Consider the following 19,672-nt stretch of genomic DNA (forward strand, 5'->3'; position numbering starts at 1 on the left):
TCCATCACAAGCTGTATTTGTATCTGTGAAATAGAGAAGGCACAGATAAAACCAAGGGACTACCAGACATTTGAATATAGAGAAAGCAAATCTCACACATTGAAAGGTCACAAAAAATCCCCAAGAGGTGGCTGAAGTTAGAAATATCTCATGTCCCCTGACTGAAAGGATGGAAGGTAAACTATTACCAAGTCTGAGGGTTATCTTGAGTTATGATGGTATTTTACCATTATAATTAAGGTAAGTGTTTACCAAGCTTTTAAGAAAATCACACAGAAAAAAAGTGTTCAGCTTTCATGGACAGTATTCAATATACTATGAATAATCATGCCAGAAAATTGCAATAATTCATGTAAATTATTTAGAGGATATTAATTTCAGCATCAATAATATTTTCAACATAACTAAGTATACTCACACATGTAGTGTAATATATGCCACTACTTGTTGCAAATAAAAATTCTCATCATTAATTATAAAAATAATCTAAAGCAAAAACACTGTAAAATACATTACGTAGCAAATTATCATGGCCATATAATTATAACACATAAAGAACTTTAGAACATGTCTATACTTTTCTAAGATGATTGACAAATTATTTGTCTTCCCGCCCTGCCTTATCCTTCCTTCCATCCTTTCAGCATTGATAGACTATGTCCAGGCACATATAGCAGCTAGAAAGTGAGTAAACCCAAGTCCCTGACTTGCTTCTCTACCTGTTAATTTTGATCTCGCAATTCTAGTACTCCCCATAATCCTTCAATCTAATGAATTGGTTATAATAGAGGACAAATAAACATTCAGATAGGTTCCGATATCTTCAAAAAGAGTCCAATTTGTAGGCTGGCAAATTGTATAGAAGGAGCTTGAAAGTATTGAACAACAAGGGAGACCATTAGGAAGGAGCCTCTAAAAAGATAAGAGCGAAGGAATCAACTATACGGGTCTAAGGATGAGTGTTCAACAATAGGTCTTCTAATCTAAATATTATGTATATGCTAATAAAATTTAAATATCTGAACAAAGATGATAGTGGTATCAGACAAATATGTAGCTGGGACAATTTGTATCCTCCAGGGCTTCAAACATGGAGCAATGATGAGTGGAAACAAAGTTAAAGATGCAAATAGGTATGCAAATTACTAAGAAAGTATGAATGAAGAACAAAATCCATATAAAATGATGTATAATATAGTAAAAGTTAACCTGCTAAAGAAGACTGTGAAACAGGTAAAATAGGTGAATAAAGAAGGTATTGAGACGATGCCCTATCAAACGGGTACAATTTACTATCCCTTAAACCTTTTCTCCCTCCATACTAATTTTTATTGTATTCAATTTTCTGCAGTTAGCTGACTGGCTAATTCTGAAGAAACATCACCAATTTGGAAGAAAAAATAATTTAAGAAGGTGACCTAATGGAGGGAGATGGGAGGGGGGAAGAGGGAAACATTTTAATGATATACATTCACAAATATATCAAGGTTAATCACTAAGCCCACAGGAAGAGGAAGGGGGGAGGGAATGGGGTGGGAATTGGAAAAGGGCTAAATGAGTGGAGTGTGCATGGACACCTCTGCCATCCTGTAACTCATAATAATGTAGGATTACAATGCACCAATACATTTTTTTAAAAAAGTAAATGCTAAAAATGAAATTTAAAGCAGTTTTCTGGCCGGGCGTGGTGGTGCACGCTTGTAATCCCCGCGCTTGGGAGGCGGAGACAGGAGGATCGCGCAGGTTCGAAGCCAGCCATGCTGGCGTAAGAGACCCTGTTTCAAAAATATAAAATAGGTCTGGGAGTGTAGCCCAGAGGTAGAATGGCTTCCAGGAAACTCAGTACCACAAAAAAAAAGCAATTTTCTGTAGGGGAAGGAATAATCCCAAAAGTAAAATAATCACAGTTATAAATTTATTTACCATTTCTGTGATCCATGTATTTTAAAATAATTTTCTCTTAACAATTATAAGTTTTCCTTAATTCTTAAAAATTATAAAATGCCACAGTAAGCATTAAAGATGACTGTCTATAACACAGTGGTCACACAATTCAGTGTCTTACCTGTATTGCAAGGGCACGCGCTACGAGACCTCTAAGGTATTGTAAGGGATCTTCTGGGCCTTCCCACTTGCTCTGCCATGTGAGAGGACACTGAAATGTTAAAAGGGCAAAAATACGTTTACATGTGCAGTATTACATATGAAAGACTTTACATTAGTGTGACTGGGAAAATTTTGGCATAACTTACGATCATATGATGAATTCATTTCATTAGGATATATGTCATTAAAATTAAATAATACAGACAGAATGAATGAATGTTTCTTTAAAAAAGTTATTATAGAGATTTTTTTACATTAAAATGACCCTTTTAAAGAAACATTAATTCATTCTTGGAAGAATAAATGACTCAAACTGACATTTAGAAAGCAGTCAACTATATTTTATTGCAACAGTGGTGTGCAATAAAACAAAATTAAATCTCAAAAAATTTCAGTGGTAAAGATAAAAATAAATGAGTGATGTGTGTAGAAAGTATCAAGAGAAAATAAAGTGTGGTAATAACTGAATTTAAAAATAAAATCATTTTAAGGATAGCTGCCATACAAAAGTATGTTTCTAACATCTGAATTCTTTTTCTTTTTTTTTCGGGTCTGGGGATGGAACCCAGGGGCATTTGACCTCCAAGCTATACCCCTTGCCCTATTTTTTATTCTTTATTTTGAAACAGGGTCTCACTAAGTTGCAGCGGGCCTCCCTAAGTAGCTGAGGCTGTCCGTGAACCACAATCCTCCGGTCTCAGCCTCCTGAATGCTGGGATTTCACGTGTGCACCACCACGTCTGGCTCTGACATCTGAATTATTAGCTGACATTCTCCATTAATAACTACTTTAACTCGTAAGTATTTTGTAAATTCATATTCGCTATGATATACCTTTCAACTGTGAGAAGTTCCTAGATTTTACAAAACTTAGAGCAGAAAAGAACCTTTAAAAATATCTAATCTTAGACAAATGTGATAGGATATGCTTGTATCCCAGTACTTGGAAGGCTGAGACAGGAGGATTGTAGGTTTGAGACCAGACTAAGCAACTAGTCAGACCCTGTTTCAAAACAAAAAAATAAAAGAACTGGGGGTATAACCCATAGGTGTAATTACCCTGAGTTCAATCCCAGCACACACACACACACACACACACACACACACACACACACACACACACACATCTAATTAAATAATTAAAATAAAATGAGCCTTCTTAGAAATATGGTAGATAAATGTTAGAATTATTCTTTGAAATTAAGACAGACATAGAGACTGTAACACATTATTTCAAAAAATTTGATACTTCCATTGAGACTTGAGGTATGTGTTACTCTCCTTAAATATTGGTGCAATGGCTCCTCAGGCCAAAAGAATACAGTGGAAGTTTCCAGATCAAGGCTATGAGAAACTGGTTGCTTCTATTTCCTGTCTTTTGAGACTTTCTACCTTGGAACCCAGTTATCTTTTTTGAAGTCCAAATGTTCTTTGGAAAGCCTCAACAGAGGCTCCCAGCTCTAGTCAGGTGAAGACTTACCAGTCATATCAATGGGTTGTGTGGATTAAACAAGTTTTTTCTACAAAGCCATATACAAATTTCAAATTTGCAAGCTAAAAATAAGTGTTTAAAAAGAATATATGGTTTGCCGGGCGTGGTGGCGCACGCTTGTAATCCCCGCACTTGGGAGGCGGAGACAGGAGGATCACGCAGGTTCGAAGTCAGCCGCGCTGGCTTAAGAGACCCTGTTTCTAAATTTAAAAAGTATAAAATAGGTCTGGTAGTATAGCCCGGAGGTAGAAGGGCTTCCAGGAACCCCAGTACCACACACACACAAAAAAATATGGTTTTAAGTTTGTAAGATGCTTTCTACAGTAAGATTAACCTGATAGATCTTAATACCTAGAAGTGGAATACTGCCTTAACAAAATCCATAGCTTTGGATTTGCAACTGCTTGGTGGGAAAAAGCTGGAAGGACGTTTGGGAGAGTGTAAGTGAAAACATAAAAACAACCTTTTAGGAGAATACTAGTCAAAACCTAAAAGGCTAAAAATCTAAGACAGATGAAAGTATTATAAGAACATTTAAGGGCATGCCTTGGAGATCCTCTCTGTTAAACAAGAGGGCTTCAGTTAATCTAATGAGTCACAAAAATTTGAGGTTGAGAGAGACTTATCTTGAAAAGATATGTGGTTAAATCTTAGAAGGTTATAACTTCTAATACAAGTCAAAATGGAGACAATTCATTACCACCAGACCAGCTCTATAAGAAGTGCTTAAGGTAATTCTGCCTAAAAGTAAAAGGAGAATAAATATAACCATAAAAAAACACAAAAGTGCAGACATTGCTAATAGGAGAGATAGATACATAAGAGAATGAGAAAGGAATCAAAACTAATAAAAAATCACCAAACAACAAATACATGAACAAGAGAAAGAACAAACTATGTAAAACCGACAGAAAGAATTTAAAGATAGTGTCTGTCATTTTGTTATCTGCCAATAATATTCTCCAATTAAAAGATTTAGACTGGCTGAAAGAATAAAAAACAAACCCAATAATATGCTACCTATAAGAATCTCACGTCATTGACACAAACACAGGTAGACTTGCAGTGAAGAGCTGGACTTGCAGTGAAGAGCTGGAAAAATGTTTAGTATGAAAATAGAAATAAAACTTAGACAAAAGAGACTAAGTCGAAACTGTAAGGAAAAGACAAAGACATTCACCACTTAATAATAAAGGGATCAATTCGAAAAGAAAAAGTCTTAAATATATGCATATGATTACCTAATGCAAACATTGTTAGAAATACAAAGAGACAGATTGAAATACCATAATATTTGAGGGCTTTAACAGGCTGTTAGCCATTTGTAGCATGTTATATTTGTATACCTGAACACACTAAAATGCTTAAAGTGATGACCAGCTCTGAAAATAGTTTAATATCAATTACATTTAGAAAGTAAAATGATAATCTATAATTTTAATCTAATAAAAACATTGAATTTATATTTAAGTAGAATTTATCAAGATAATGTTCAATAATGGATTTATATGCTTTTATATTTGTGGAGTTTAAAATTTGGGGATTATTTCTGTATTACACTGATTTAGACCAATATCACATTGTGATTTCTAAGTATAGGTATGTTGGCTTAAAATAATTGGTAGAAAGTAATATATATATATATATATATATATATATATATATATAATTAAACAGTCTCTGAGGATTTATACTAAAATTTGATCTTAATTATCATAAATAAAACTAATGAGTTTTGAATTCCATAATTTACTACACTAAATATGTTAAATGAGCCCAAACAAGACAACAAAATCAACACATTGACATTTTGTCTATAATTTATTTAAGCTATAATTGATACGAAATATATTTTTATATAATTATATATAAATATAATATATAACCATATAATTATAATTATATAAATACATATAAATATATAGATATTATATATAATTATATAAAATATATAAATATATAATTGATACAATATATAATTATACAAAAAGTATAATGCCTTAATAGGAATTGCTTAGGTCATCATTGTATGAGGGATTATCAACATATGCCAGGAACTATCTGGGCATTAAAGCAATTAATCAGTTAACTCAGGTGAAAGAAAAGAACTTGAGTGTAGGCGATTAGTTTGTTGTATCTTTGAAACTAAAGCCTGTTATTAATTGAAGCACAACCAGATTACAATAATTAATTTAGCTTTGTGTGTTTGTATGCATGTATCTTTAAAAATCTTGCATGTATTTCTAATTAAATATACATTCTTTTTGAGCTCTAAGTAGTATTTGAACTTGTGTAGGGTAAACTTAAAATATAAACAAAAAGTACTGACAATATATTCACCCTCAAGATATGCACACACTTTATAAACTTTGAGAACCACTGCTATAAAGCAGCCCATGGCAAAGAAAGGAGTAAAAGGAAAATCCAGTGAAGCAGAGGAGATTTTAGCTCTTACTCATCCTAAAATTATATAATAAATCTCTGTATTTATATGTACAGGCACATTATTATTATTATTATTATTATTATTATTATTATTATTATTTTGGTGATACTGGGGTTCCTGGAAGTACTTCTACCTCTGGGCTACACTCCCAGACCTATTTTATATTTTATTTGGAAACAGGGTCTCTTAAGCCAGAGAGACTCGCTTCGAACCTGCGCGACCCTCCTGTCTCCCAAGCATGGGGATTACAAGCGTGCGCCACCACCCCTGGTGTAGTACAGGCATATTTTAAAAGAGTACATCTTTTAATTTTTAAAGGACACTGATCCAAAAATAATTTAAAAACCAGTGATTTGGAAATATGTTTTTAAAGACCTATGTTCTAACATGTAAAAAAAGAAAAATAGTATGTTATAATGATGTTTTCATTAATAGACAAATTTTGAATATTGTTTTATTATTTTAAAAAGTTTTAATATATCACCAGAAACTATCAAGGAAATAAAAAAAAAATCAAAATTATTTCTAGGAAGATTCCTACTCCAATCAGGTACATTAAAGAAAATGTTAAGTACCAATTGTTTCATAAATTACATTAAATCATATTATATAACATAAAACTTGTCACACTCAAATGTAATAAAAATTAAATTTATATTTCAAAATAAATGGGATAGTATTTTAAAACCTCAATTTTTTGTTAAAATGCATTAGAAAGTAAACATCTGGTAGTTGATCTGATTTTGTTGATCTTGTCTTGGTGTTAAGTCAGCCTAGTCTCATTGAGTTGTACCAATTCTAAACTATTTCCAAAAATGTTATCTATGATACATTTCTTTTTTGTATGGTACTTTTTTGTAGGGTCTCCTAAGCCAGCACAGCTGGCTTCAAACCTGCGTGATCCTCCTGTCATCACCTCCCAAGAGTGGGGATTATAAGCGTGTGGCGCCATACCTGGCTCTTTAAAATAATTTTAATGAATTCATTTCCATGGAAATAATAAATGAAATAAAATCTCCATAAATAATAGTGATATGTTCTAAGGCTTAAAGTATAATATAGAATATTTAATAAATTGTATAGAGATTTTCTAGATTCTATATAAACACATTTTAATCAAGAAATAAGCCATCTAGTTCCATTGTTATGACTTTTGCTATTCCAAATAATGAAATACTTAGCAGATTTAATGGTTCTGGGAAAAATAATTTAAAAATGTATGACCCCTTATTAAAATGTTTTGATCTTCATCAAGAAAAGAATTGCATACTATTAAGGCATTTAGTTCTTTATCTTTCAAAATGATCTATTGTAAGCCATACTATATAACAATCATAGAAAATGATTGAAAGCTATTAATTTTTATCAGGTGCTCATGTCAAAAGTCACCCAGATGGTTAGCAGTAGAAGGAAAATAAGAAACTGTTTTACAACAGTTTATATTTTTATGTTAAGAACACCTAGAACCCCCTTGAAATATCCTATTCTAGGCTATTAATGACCTCATACTGAGATGACTCGTCAGTGGCATACCTGGTATCTGTACTTCCACAAACTCACTTTGTTATCTCCTAAATGCTCCATAACCTATTCTGTTCATAACGAAACTCTCCCAGAGCAACAATATCAAAAAAGGCTGAGATATATAGGATACTTAAATGTGTCAAGGACTTTACCCATAATTTAATCAAAACATCTCATCAAGTAGGTACCATTATTATCCTCATTGTACAAATGAGGGTAGCAGTCTAGAGATGTTTATATAACCTGCCCAAGGCTAAAGAGCTATGAAGTGTCAGACTAGGAATCAAGCAGGCCAACATACTCCAGAGGCCACATTCTTAGCCATTTTTGCTCTATTGTATTATTTTTTTCTTTTTTCCCCTTTTCTTTCTTTCCTTTTTCCCTTCGTCCTTCCCCCGTTCTCTCCCTTCCATTCCTTTAGTGGTACTAGTGATTGAATCCTAGGATGTTCTACTCTTGAGATACATCTCCAGTCCTTTCTATTTTTTTTTTTTTTTAATTTTGAAACAAGGTCTCACAAAGTTACCACGTGCTTGGCCTCTAACCTGAGACAGAAGTACTAGGATTATAGCATGCAAAGATATTTAATCTAAATTAATATTTTCTTAAATACCTTAGAATTGAATCTAGAGAAGATTCCCCTATGTTTGTGAATAAACAGAATTAATATTGTTCAAATGGACATATTTCCAAATGTGACCTGAAGTACTAATGACATTCTTTGCAAAATTAGGAAAGCACTCCTAAAATTTGTATGGAAGAATAATAGGCTCAAAATAGCCAAAACAATTCTAAGGAAAAAAAGGCAATGCTGGAGTCATCATAGTACCCAATTTTAACCTACGCTACTAAGCTATGGTAATAAAAAACAGTGGTAGATAAAAACAGACTTAAAAAACAATGGAATAGAAAACAGTCCATCCTGTACAGACACAATCACCAAATCCTTGACAAAGCTGCAAAACACATACATTAAGAGACATCCATTTAAACAACTGGTTCAGAGAAAATTGGATCCATAGGTAGAAGAATGAAAGTAAATACCAGTCTATCACCTGTACCAGTCAACTCAAAATAGATCAAAGATGAAAGAATTTGAGCAGAAACCTTACAAATGCTAAAAGAAAACATACGATGAACACACCGACATACAGGCACAGGTAAAGACTTTCTCAATAGGACTCCTAAAACACAGGGAATATACCAAGAATTAATAAATAAGATATCAAATTAAAAAGCTTCTGGACAGCAAAGGAAACAAGAGCATGAAGACAGAGCCGAAGGAATGAAGAAAAGCTCTGCCAACTACTCCTTTTTTATTTTTTTGTACTGGGGATAGAACCCAGGGGCTTTCTACCTCCAATCAACACCCCCAGCCCTTATTTTTTATTCTTTATTTTGAAACGGGGTCTCACTGAGTTGCAAATGGTCTCACTAAGTAGTAGCTGAGGCTGTCCACAAACCATGATCCTTCCCGTCTCAGCCTCCAGAATGCTAGAATTACAAGCGTGCACCACCACACCCAGGAAACTGCTACTCTACTACTCTTCTAATCTAGAATTAATATCTAAAATATACAAGGAATTTGAAAAACTTGGCACCCAAAACCAAATAATCCAATCAAGAACTGCAAAAATGAACTAATTTGTACCTCTTGAAAGAAGTACAAATGGCCAACAAATATAGAAAAAATGTTCAACATCTTAAGCAATCAAGGAAATACAAAGAAAAACTCCAATGAAATTTCATCTTGCTTTAGTTTAAATGGTAGTCATCAAGAATAAAAATCACAATAAATGTTGGCAAGGATTTGGAGGAAAAAGAACAAGTGTACAGTGTTGGTGGGATTGTATATTACTATGGAAATCACCATGGAGGTTCCTTAAACTTTAAATGAAACCACCATATGAACCATCTGTACCACTCCTCAATGTTTATCCCAAATAATTAATGTCAGCATACTATAGTGGTACATTCATACCCATGTTTATAGCAACACAATTTATAATAGCCAAATTATAGAATCAAATGTCTTTCAACAGATGAATAAAGCGTGATGTATGTGTTATGGATCACTCACACAGCAGAATTTTATTCATTCACAAAGAAAATTATGTCATTGCAAGAAAATAGATGGAATTGGAGAGCATTGTGTTAATCAAAATAAGCCAGATTGAAAATTAAAGGCTGTATGCTTTTTCTTATATATGGAAGCTAGAGAGAGAAAAAAAGTAGACAGGAAGTGAGGATTCTTATGAAAATAGAAGTCCTGTAGAGTATATGAAGAGGATCAGGGAGATGGAAGGGGAAGAAAAGGGGAGGTACTAAAGAATTAAATTAAATAAATCATTTATGTGCATGTACAAGTCTGTAATAATGAACCCCACTATGATATAAAATCATAATTCACCAATAAAAAAGTGAAAAAATCTGATCCATCTTTAATTTTACTCTATTTTTTTGGTACTTATCCTACTAGACTTACTGTTCTATTCTATAAAAGTCAGGTTCTTATATCATCATATTCTTCTTTTTAATTCACCAGCCACTAATTTGTATTGTACATTTTGCCCTTAAGGAGCATATAGCAGGATTTTAAAGAAAGACAAAAATTTAAACCATCTACATTTATTATGGTTGAAGGATTTGTCCAGATTCAAATCTTAATTCTATCTGGTTAAATTATTTAACACCACTCTTCCTCAAGTTCCTCACAGTACAACTGTGATGACCATAAGTGGTATCATTCATTATATTATTATGTTTTTTAAATTAGTTAATTAATATAATGTTCTTAGTCATTAGAACCATTTCTTACTGGTTCCTTCCCTGTGTCAAGGATTTTTCATTACTGAACATATTTCTACTTCAAATTAAATAAAAGTTAGTTATAATCTGGGGTACAATGCAATACTACAGTATTTTGATGATCACCATTGATTAACAGAAATTCTAATCTATATTTTTAAAAAAGCTATTTAAATTCAGTGTACAATGCAAAACAGATTTTTTTCCAAGATAAAAAAGGAATACAAGGATGCTGAAAGAGTTCTTTTCTGTATATGTGGAAAAATACTAGATATCTTTATAATGTTAGTGATATGGAAAGTTCCAGAAAGAATCTTTTTATATTTCAACAAAAGATAATTTAGATTGACCATTAGAAGTTTCTTATAATGAATATAAATATCAGGGAAGAAACATAACTCTTAATTCTAATATGGTCCTAGTGAAATCTTCCAGATATCAAGTTCTATAATATTTATATTCTTCAAATAGCTAAAACATAATCTATGGAGGATGGATTATATATTTTTGTTTATATCCAATTTATCTAAAGTACATGGATTTTACTATCATTTAAAATGGTTCAGCTTTTTAGTAAGGGTATTGTTGATTTTCCTCTCCCTCTGTTAAACATATTCTAGTATAAGCTACTCAGTAGTTTATGTTTCCCTTAATCTTAGAACATGTGTTATAGAAGAAATCATCCCCAGCTCCTGGAACAGGCATTTGGCTGAAGCCCTAGTCTGTGAGAGCTTTGCACATCCTGCACACAGAATAAATATAGAAATAGGCAAACAGCTGATGTGGTGGCTCACGCTTGTAATCCCAGCATTTGGGAGGCTGAGACAGGAGGACCCGGGTTCATGGCCATCGTCATCTACTACTTAGTGAGGCCCTTTGCAATTCAGTGAGATCCTGTTTAAAAAATAAATAATAAAATTCCCAAACTAGGGAGTATTGGGGATACCAGAGGGACTCTAAATAATGGAGGGGAAACCTCAGCAAAGCTGAAATGCAAGGGTAGGAGACGAAGAAGGCTGAGGTTGATTAATGGAGGAGCTAGATTCAAATATGTGTTAAAGTATGAATGTAGCATGGTTAACCTGGACTCTTATTGTTGGGAGAGGGGAAGGGAAAGTGGGGGGGTGGGAGAGGGTACCAAGCACAGTCTGAATGTATGCTATTTTCAATATGATCCACATAAAAATAAAAAATAAACACCTTGAAAAAATAAAGAACTGAAATATTAAAAAATGAATAAAATATAGGCCTGGGGGTGTTGCTCAGAGGTAGAATGCCCCTGGGTTCCATCCCCAGTACCACAAGAGAGAGAGAGAGAGAGAGAGAGAGAGAGAGAGAGAGAGAGAGAGAGAGAGAGAGGAAAGGGAGGGAGGGAGGGAGGGAGGGAGGGAAAGAAAGAGATACAACATAAAACCCAACTTGTTTGTATCAAAGCGAATCCTAAGATTTTGGCTTGAGTTAGTAGGAAACAGGTGTTTCTTTCTGATGGACTTAGGTTGGTAGGGTGTCACAAGTGAAATCAACACATATTTCATGATGCATGCAATGCGGAGATAGGTAACAAGCCAACCTACTAATGACAATCATAAGCTCTTGCATCAGGCTGATTTAATGCTAGCTACTACCACTTTTGAGCTGCATCAATCGATTAATTTCTACTTCAGTATTCTGTTATTAAAGACCAGATTCTGGCAAATGTTCGTATGAAATAAAAGCTAAACGAATGAAAAAAAAGTAAATATAATTAGTACTGACTTACCTTTTGGTTTAATAAAGCGCTTGCCAATTTTTGTACTTCTGAGCTTAGTAAGGTAGTTCCTCTGATCACCTTGCTGAGAGCAGCAAGAGACTGATGAACACTTTGTACTAAACGAATGGCATTGAATTGTTCTAGAATGATGAATGCTAATATTGGAGATCTTTGTCGATCATTTGGAGGAGTCACTTTCTGATGAATCAGGTTTGAATTCTAAAAGAGAAACATAATATTTACTGAACAGTAATACCAGTAATTGATATATTAAAATACTAAAACTTTTAGCCGGGTGTGGTGGCTCACACTTGTAATCCCAGCATTTGGGAGGGGAGGCTGAGACCGGAGGATCGTGGTTCAAGGGCAGCCTCGGCTACTTAGTGAGACCCCTTGCAACTCAGTGAGACCCGGTTTCAAGATAAAGAATAAAAAATAGGGCTGGAGGTGTAGCTCAGAGGTAGAATGCCCCTGTATGCATCCCCAGTACCAAAAAAAAAAAAAAAAACAAAAAAACGAATACATTTTATTCTGTTGTAATAAAGTTTATGAGTAGAAGAATTTACAAGGTTTTTCTACAAAAAAATCAAAATTCTAGAGTTCACCATCATTTAAAGTTGTATATGGGGGTGGGAATTGAGAATGGTAATGGGGAATCACAATGAGAAACAACAGTCAGTAATATGAGGGAGAAAGTGAAAATAATGGCTCCCTGTAGGCTAAGGTAGAGAGCAGGACAGCAGTGCCACCTGGCTTAAATACATACGTTCAAAATTAGACACAAGATCAGTTGGCTGTGGTGGCGCACACTTATAATCACAGTACTCAGAGGGTTGACAGGAGGATCACAGGTCTGAAGCCAGCCTCAGCAATTTAAGAGCCTGTGAGCAACTTAGTAAGACACTGCTTTCAAATAATAAAATAAAATATGAGGGTTTCTCAGTTTTTTAAGAATAACTCAAGCAATTCTATTTTTTTTTTTTTTTGGTGGTGGTACTGGGGTTCCTGGAAGCCCTTCTACCTCCGGGCTACACTCCCAGACCTACTTTTTTTACATTTTTTATTTGGAAACAGGGTCTCCTAAGCCAGCACGTGCGGCTGGCTTCGAACCTGCGCGATCCTCCTGTCTCTGCCTCCCAAGCGCGGGGATTACAAGCGTGCGCCACCACGCCCGGCGCAATTCTATTTTTATTTAGTTTTTGCAATCCTATTTTTAAGAGTATTAATTTATTGATTACACATGATAATAGATAATACATAAGCTTCATTCCTATCTATCTGGTAGCATATTCAATTTAGATATTAAATAGGATGTATCAATAATTGTTTTTATAACAAAATAATTCTGTGGTCTGCTTGGGGGACTGTTTCAATGATGAAACTCAGAAGGTCACAACAGTAACTGTCAGTTCAACTACACCAAATGATTATATGAAATTTTTTTAAAAAACCAAAATATTCTAAGGTGTCAGTGAGCCCAGTATGGTGGCACGCCTGTAATCCCAGCATTCAGGAGGCAGAGACCAGAGGACCACAGTTTGCAGACAGCCTCAGTTACTACTTAGTGAGGCCCTTTGCAACTCAGGGAGACTCTGTTTCAAACATAAAAAGGACTAAAAATTAGGGCTGGGGGTATAGTTTGGAGGTAGAATGCCCTTGAGTTAGTTTCCTCCCCCAGTACTGCAAAAAAAAAAAAAAAAAAAGGGTCAGTGAACTGTCAAGTGACAAATTTGGGCCAGGCGTGGGGGCGCACGCTTGTAATCCCCATGCTTGAGAGGCGGAGACAGGAGGATCTCACAGGTTCGAAGCCAGCCGCGCTGGCTTAAGAGACCCTGTTTCCAAAAATAGAAAAATAGGTCTGGGAGTGTAGCCCGGATATAGAAGGGCTTCCAGGAACCCCAGTACCACCACAAAAAAAAAAAAAAAGAGACACAAATTTGGGATGCTCTGTTCTCTTAAATTTTATAGGTTATCCCAATTTTCTCTGTGTATTCTTAAAACCTAAAGATTCTTCCTCTTTGTTTCACTGGTTACCACATTCAGATGGCCTACAATAGCATTGAATAGCTATTAAAGCATCCTGTTTGGCCCATTTAGCATAATAATTTAATAACAATAATCTACCATGGCTATTACCATTAAATAAATTATATTAGTATATAATCATTCCTAAAAACAAATTTAGGCTTAAATGTGAACATTTTTTCTATTACTACTATAACAATATAAACACTGTTTAAGTAATTTTTGAGATTCAGTATAATTACGGAATTTGTTATTTAAATAAATAATTGGCAGGCTGGGTGTCCTGGCGCTCCTTTAGCATTGGGAGGCTGAGACAGAGGATCGGAGGATTGCGGTTCAAGGACAGCCTCAGCTACTTAATGAGAGCTACTTAATGAGGCCCTTTGCTACTCAGTGAGACTCTGTTTCAAAAATGAAAAGACTAAAAACTAGGGCTGGGAGTTTAGCTTGGAGGTACAATGGGCCTGGGTTCTATCCCTGAAACCGAAAAAAAAAAAAAAAATGGCAACGTTTTCACAACTGAATCCAGGAGGGGGGAGGCTAATATTAAAACTTGATTAGAATTAACTATTTGTACCAGATCATACAATAAATAATATTTAGCAAACCTCTAACCTAAATCAACTGAGCAATAAAATTCTGGTTATAGACCATACAACTTAGTGAGTCTATCTCACAATTAAAAAATAGAAGGGCTGCTGATAATAGCTTAATTGGTAGAGCACCTTTGGATTCTACCCCCATAGCACATAGAAGAAATAATGTGTTGAAGAGATGAAATAGAAGGCAAAATTTTAGGCAACTAGATCAAGCTGGGAAGTTGCTGGGAATTGAAGTTGATCAGATTATATAATGCATGTACGAATATGCCACAATGAATTTCACTATTCTGTATAATTTTTATACACTCCCCCTGAAATAATCCAATGCTGAAAGATGGAATTAAGAGAATATTTAAAAATATCTGCTGCACAGAGGTTAATATCAAAAGCTATTACATCTTTCTAAAAGAAAGTTCAGAAGAATAGAAGCACTAAGACAAAGGAAGTTTTCTGTGAAATATAAATTACTTGCTAACTGTATATGCCTGAAGAATTTAACAGCTTTTATTTATAATACCATGCTACTTAGAAACACATACAAAAATGTTAAATAAAATATTAAAATACCTCATGCATTCTAAAAATGTTGAATAAAATATTAAAACATCTCATACACCCAAGTGCAACCACAAGCTTTGAAAAAAAATGTATTAAAAGTTATTTTTTAAATGAAGGGCTTTTTAAAGCTTTATTCATTTCATCCTGAATGTGAACATAAGATATTTTGGATCACAGATTTCTCATTAATTTTTTTCAGTAAATAAATGCATTATTCCTCAAGTAAGTATACATAATATATAGGATAACCATTTTAAAAGTACAAAATTCATATAACTAAAAAATCAGATAAAATATGAGAGAAAATAATCAGTTCAAGGAAAGTCCAGGAAAGAAATAAAGAAAAACATAAAACAGCATGATAACATATATTAGTCCAAGTTAATATAGTCTAAATGTTCCAGTTAATGATCAAACAAAACTGAGATATAAGTTCTTTATAAAAGTTACCCATAAAAATAAGTATTTAGAAAGTTGAGGGTAAAAGGATGAATGAATGAAAACATATCTGGAAAAATAATAACTAAAAGAAAGTTGAGCTTAGTATCACAAAACAGGAAAATATTAGGAGCTAAACATGATTACTATAGTAATAAATCAAGAAGAAATAACATTACAAACTTATATATGTCAAAAATTGATGGCCCAAAGTCCACTGTGTGTGATAGAAGGTATATGTATGTATATATACATGTATACATTCAAAGTTTTGAATATAACATTAAACTTACCTAAAAGATACAAATTGAGCATAACAGTCAACAACAACAACAACAACAACAAATATATATATATATATATATATATACATTCCTCTTGAACATAATATAAAATAGTTTTAAAAACATGATGACATACTATGCCATAAAGCAAGTCTCAACAAATTTTGAAAGATAAATGTCATATGACACTATTTTCTGATCACAATGTAATTCCAACAGAAATCTATAAAACGTAGTCAGGAAAGCAAAGAATAAATAAAAAATGTCATAGAAGATGGAATCATAAAGGAATTGTGAAAAGGGGGGTAAAATCATAAAGAATCAAATAGTAGAAACAATGCAATGAATGTATACAAAATTGCCAACTCCAGCCCCAACACCTGTAGGGTTAGTGGGGTGGGGGTGGGGATTCAGTAAGGAAGGAAATGAGACTTTTGTGCATGATTTTTCTGATACTCTGTACCCCAATATAATATTACAGTGAACCTCCTCCAATAAAACTGAACAACTAAAAGAAACTCAACCTGATTTTACCTAAAAACAGAAACAAAGCTATATGTTAATGATATATTCCCTAAAGTTTATCACACTTTAAGATTTGCCTCAGCTTGAAGAACGAGAGAGAGAGAGAGAGAGAGAGAGAGAGAGAGAGAGAGAGAAGACCCTCCATAGATGAGCAAATAAGGTGAACCAACTGAGAGAGATAGGAGGGGGAAGAGGAAAATTCCATTATGTATATGATATACATTCACAAACATATCAAAGTCAGTTAGTAAGCCAAACATGCGAAGGCGAGAGAGGGGAGGTAATGGAAAGGGAATTGGGGAAGGGCTAAATGAGTGATGTGTGCATGTATGCCTCTACCACCTTGTACTCCATTAAGATGTACGGCCACAATGTACCAATAAATTATAAATAAAGACTCCTGAGAGAAAGAAATGATTTTAAAGAAAAAATTTAATTTTCAGAATATAAGAAAGTTGTTGCCAGGCATGGTAGCGCACACTTGTAATCCTAGCATTTGGGAGGCTGAGACAGGCGGATCTGGGTTCACAACCAGCCTCAGCTACTTAGTGAGTTCCTTTGCAACTCAGTGAGACCCTATTTCAAAAGAAAGAATAAAAAATAGGCTGGAGGTGTAGCTCTAAGGTAGAATGCCCCTGGGTTCCATCCCCAGTACTGCAATATATATATATATATAATGTTGTCAAAAGTTCTACCCCTGTTAACTTTATTTCAATACTCTGTATTTTAATTTAATTCAACTGCAATGCATTTTTCTGTGAGTCTACAAGTTTAGTCTGACAGATATAAAAATCTGCTTACCAGTGTGAATAAAGAAATTGTTACTGGTTCAACTCTTACTCACAAAAAGAAATCTATCATGTTTTTCTCCAAATAAATTGTATCAGTACTTTTTATATGAGTAGTTTTAATGGGAAGTAACAATGCTGCTGGAGCTATATAAAATAGATGAACATTCATCAAAAATATCAATAATTCTCAGTAATTATCACCTTTGGCCATATATTAAATATTGCTAGGTGGTACCTCTAATATAATAAAAAATTAAAGCAAGAACTGACCTTTTAAATCCATACACACAGAATATTAAGTGACATTAGATTCTTTGTGTCATACTTTGCAGTCTTTTGTTTTTCTAACTTATTGAGTGTTTTGGAACAAGTACCAGGGAAGATGACATAAAAATAAGATATTAAATTATGCCTCTAGAGAAACTCAACAACTTAGTGAGACCCTGTTTCAATAATAAAAAGGGTTGGAGATATATCACAGAGATAGAATGCCCCTGGGTTCAATCCGCAGTACCAAAAAGAAAATGCTGAATATTTGATAATTTAATGTATAAGAACACATGAATTTTTAACAATGTTGAAAGTTATAATTATATACTTGTACATATTATATAGTTTTCTGGTAAAGAGGGATCAATATAGTCACTAAAAAAAATTAAAGATATAGTCTTAACCTTTAAGCATGAAAGTTTAAATTAAATCTTTAATATCTAATAAAAGATACAATAAAAGTCCTTTAATATAGTGTTTATGATACTACTAAGAACTGCTTTACCAAACTTAAAAAAAATCTAAAGGCTTTAAAAAAATAATGCTTAATCCATGAACAGTTCATATATTTTGTTAACTATATTCACACCTATTTTTATTAGACCTATTCCATACCTCTGTGAAAATTGATTCTCCTTTTGAAATATCTTTTTGACTGTGCAGTGTATTCTCATGCCACAACATTAAATACAGGCCCCATGACCTTTCTCTTAGAACATAACTTATTTAGTTTTCAGGTTTCTAATAGTGTCTTAATCTAATCTACTGTTTACAACATCATCGATTTTGCCTTTATAAAAGCATGAATCTTTTCATATCACCTGTCCCTATACAACATCCCCATCTGCCTACAAGATGAAGTGTAATCACTCCAGGACCACGTTAAGCCCTTTCCAAACTGGTTCTAACCCCCCCCCCCTTTTTTTAATTCCTATTAGGTTAGAATAACAAAAATGGCAAACTTTTCCTTCCTCCTGGAATACCATTCCATCTCTTAATTTTACCACTAGAGAATTCTTTGCTCAACATGTGATCTAAGTGTTTATGACTCTTAGTAGGATCATAAACATTATATTAAAGGACTTTTATTATATCCTTTATTAGATATTATAGAGTAGATTTCATTTAAACTTCCATGCTTAAAGGTTAAGACTATATCTTTAAATTTTTTTTAGTGACTATACTGATCACTCTTTACCAGGAAACTATATAATATGTACAAGTATATAATTATGACTTTTTCTTTTTGGTGGTACTGGGGTTCCTGGAAACCCTTCTACCTCAGGGCTACACTCCCAGACCTATTTTATATTTTTATTTGGAAACAGGGTCTTTTAAGCCAGCGCGGCTGGCTTCAAACCTGCGTGATCCTCCTGCCTCTGCCTCCCAAGCGCCACCACGCCCGGCTAATTATGACTTTTAATATTGTTAAAAATTCATGTGTTCTTATAAATTAAATTATCAAAATTATCTTTTTGACTCTCCTTTCGACAGAATTAATCACTCAACCAGGCTCCAAACAACACAATAATATTTGTACTTTCTTTGTTATTAAAACCTAATATAAATTTCTAGCTCTAAGATAGTGTCTATCATGTGGTAGTCCTTTAATCCATGCTCAATCAATGATTAAAAAAAATGAGAGAAGGGAAGATGATTTAATGCCTTATTTTGTTAACCCCTGAAAAGCTAAGAAAAAGAAAAAGTCCAGCTAAGGTCTGGTAACCATTTAATGGAAAAAGACTATAACCTGCATTATTCTCTATTTTTTTTCACTACGAATTCTATCTTTACATTGTATGTCTTCTCTTTTAAGTTTAACTAGTAATTAGCCATATTCTGATAAAAATAATGAGAAACTCTAAAGCTAGACTATGACTTTAAGGTCTTTCAATAAAACATTTATATGTATAAATTGTAAAACACTCCCCCCCAAAATTTCTAAATATTCAAGGCCATATCTTAACTTGTCTGATTTAAAATACAACTTTCATGAAAATTAGTAAGTACTATAGAAACATAAAGAAGAAAATGAGTTCAGCTGAGACTTCTA

General features: G+C 33.6%; 1 protein-coding gene across 2 annotated transcripts in view; it reads right to left on the reverse strand.

The window, feature by feature from the left end:
* The window catches only part of DYNC2H1 (dynein cytoplasmic 2 heavy chain 1), a gene marked incomplete at both ends in the record, with an annotated part of 293,921 nt that overhangs the window by 35,216 nt on the left and 239,033 nt on the right, over nt 1–19,672 (reverse strand). For both annotated transcript variants that reach the window (XM_080694845.1, XM_080694844.1), the window contains 2 exons: nt 2,066–2,155; nt 12,136–12,345. In XM_080694845.1, the coding sequence (XP_080550971.1) occupies nt 2,066–2,155; nt 12,136–12,345 (300 nt within the window). The remainder of the gene's footprint in view (nt 1–2,065; nt 2,156–12,135; nt 12,346–19,672) is intronic.

This window comes from Muscardinus avellanarius, assembly GCF_963383645.1.
Source record: "Muscardinus avellanarius genome assembly, chromosome: 1".
NCBI classification, from domain to species: domain Eukaryota; kingdom Metazoa; phylum Chordata; class Mammalia; order Rodentia; family Gliridae; genus Muscardinus; species Muscardinus avellanarius.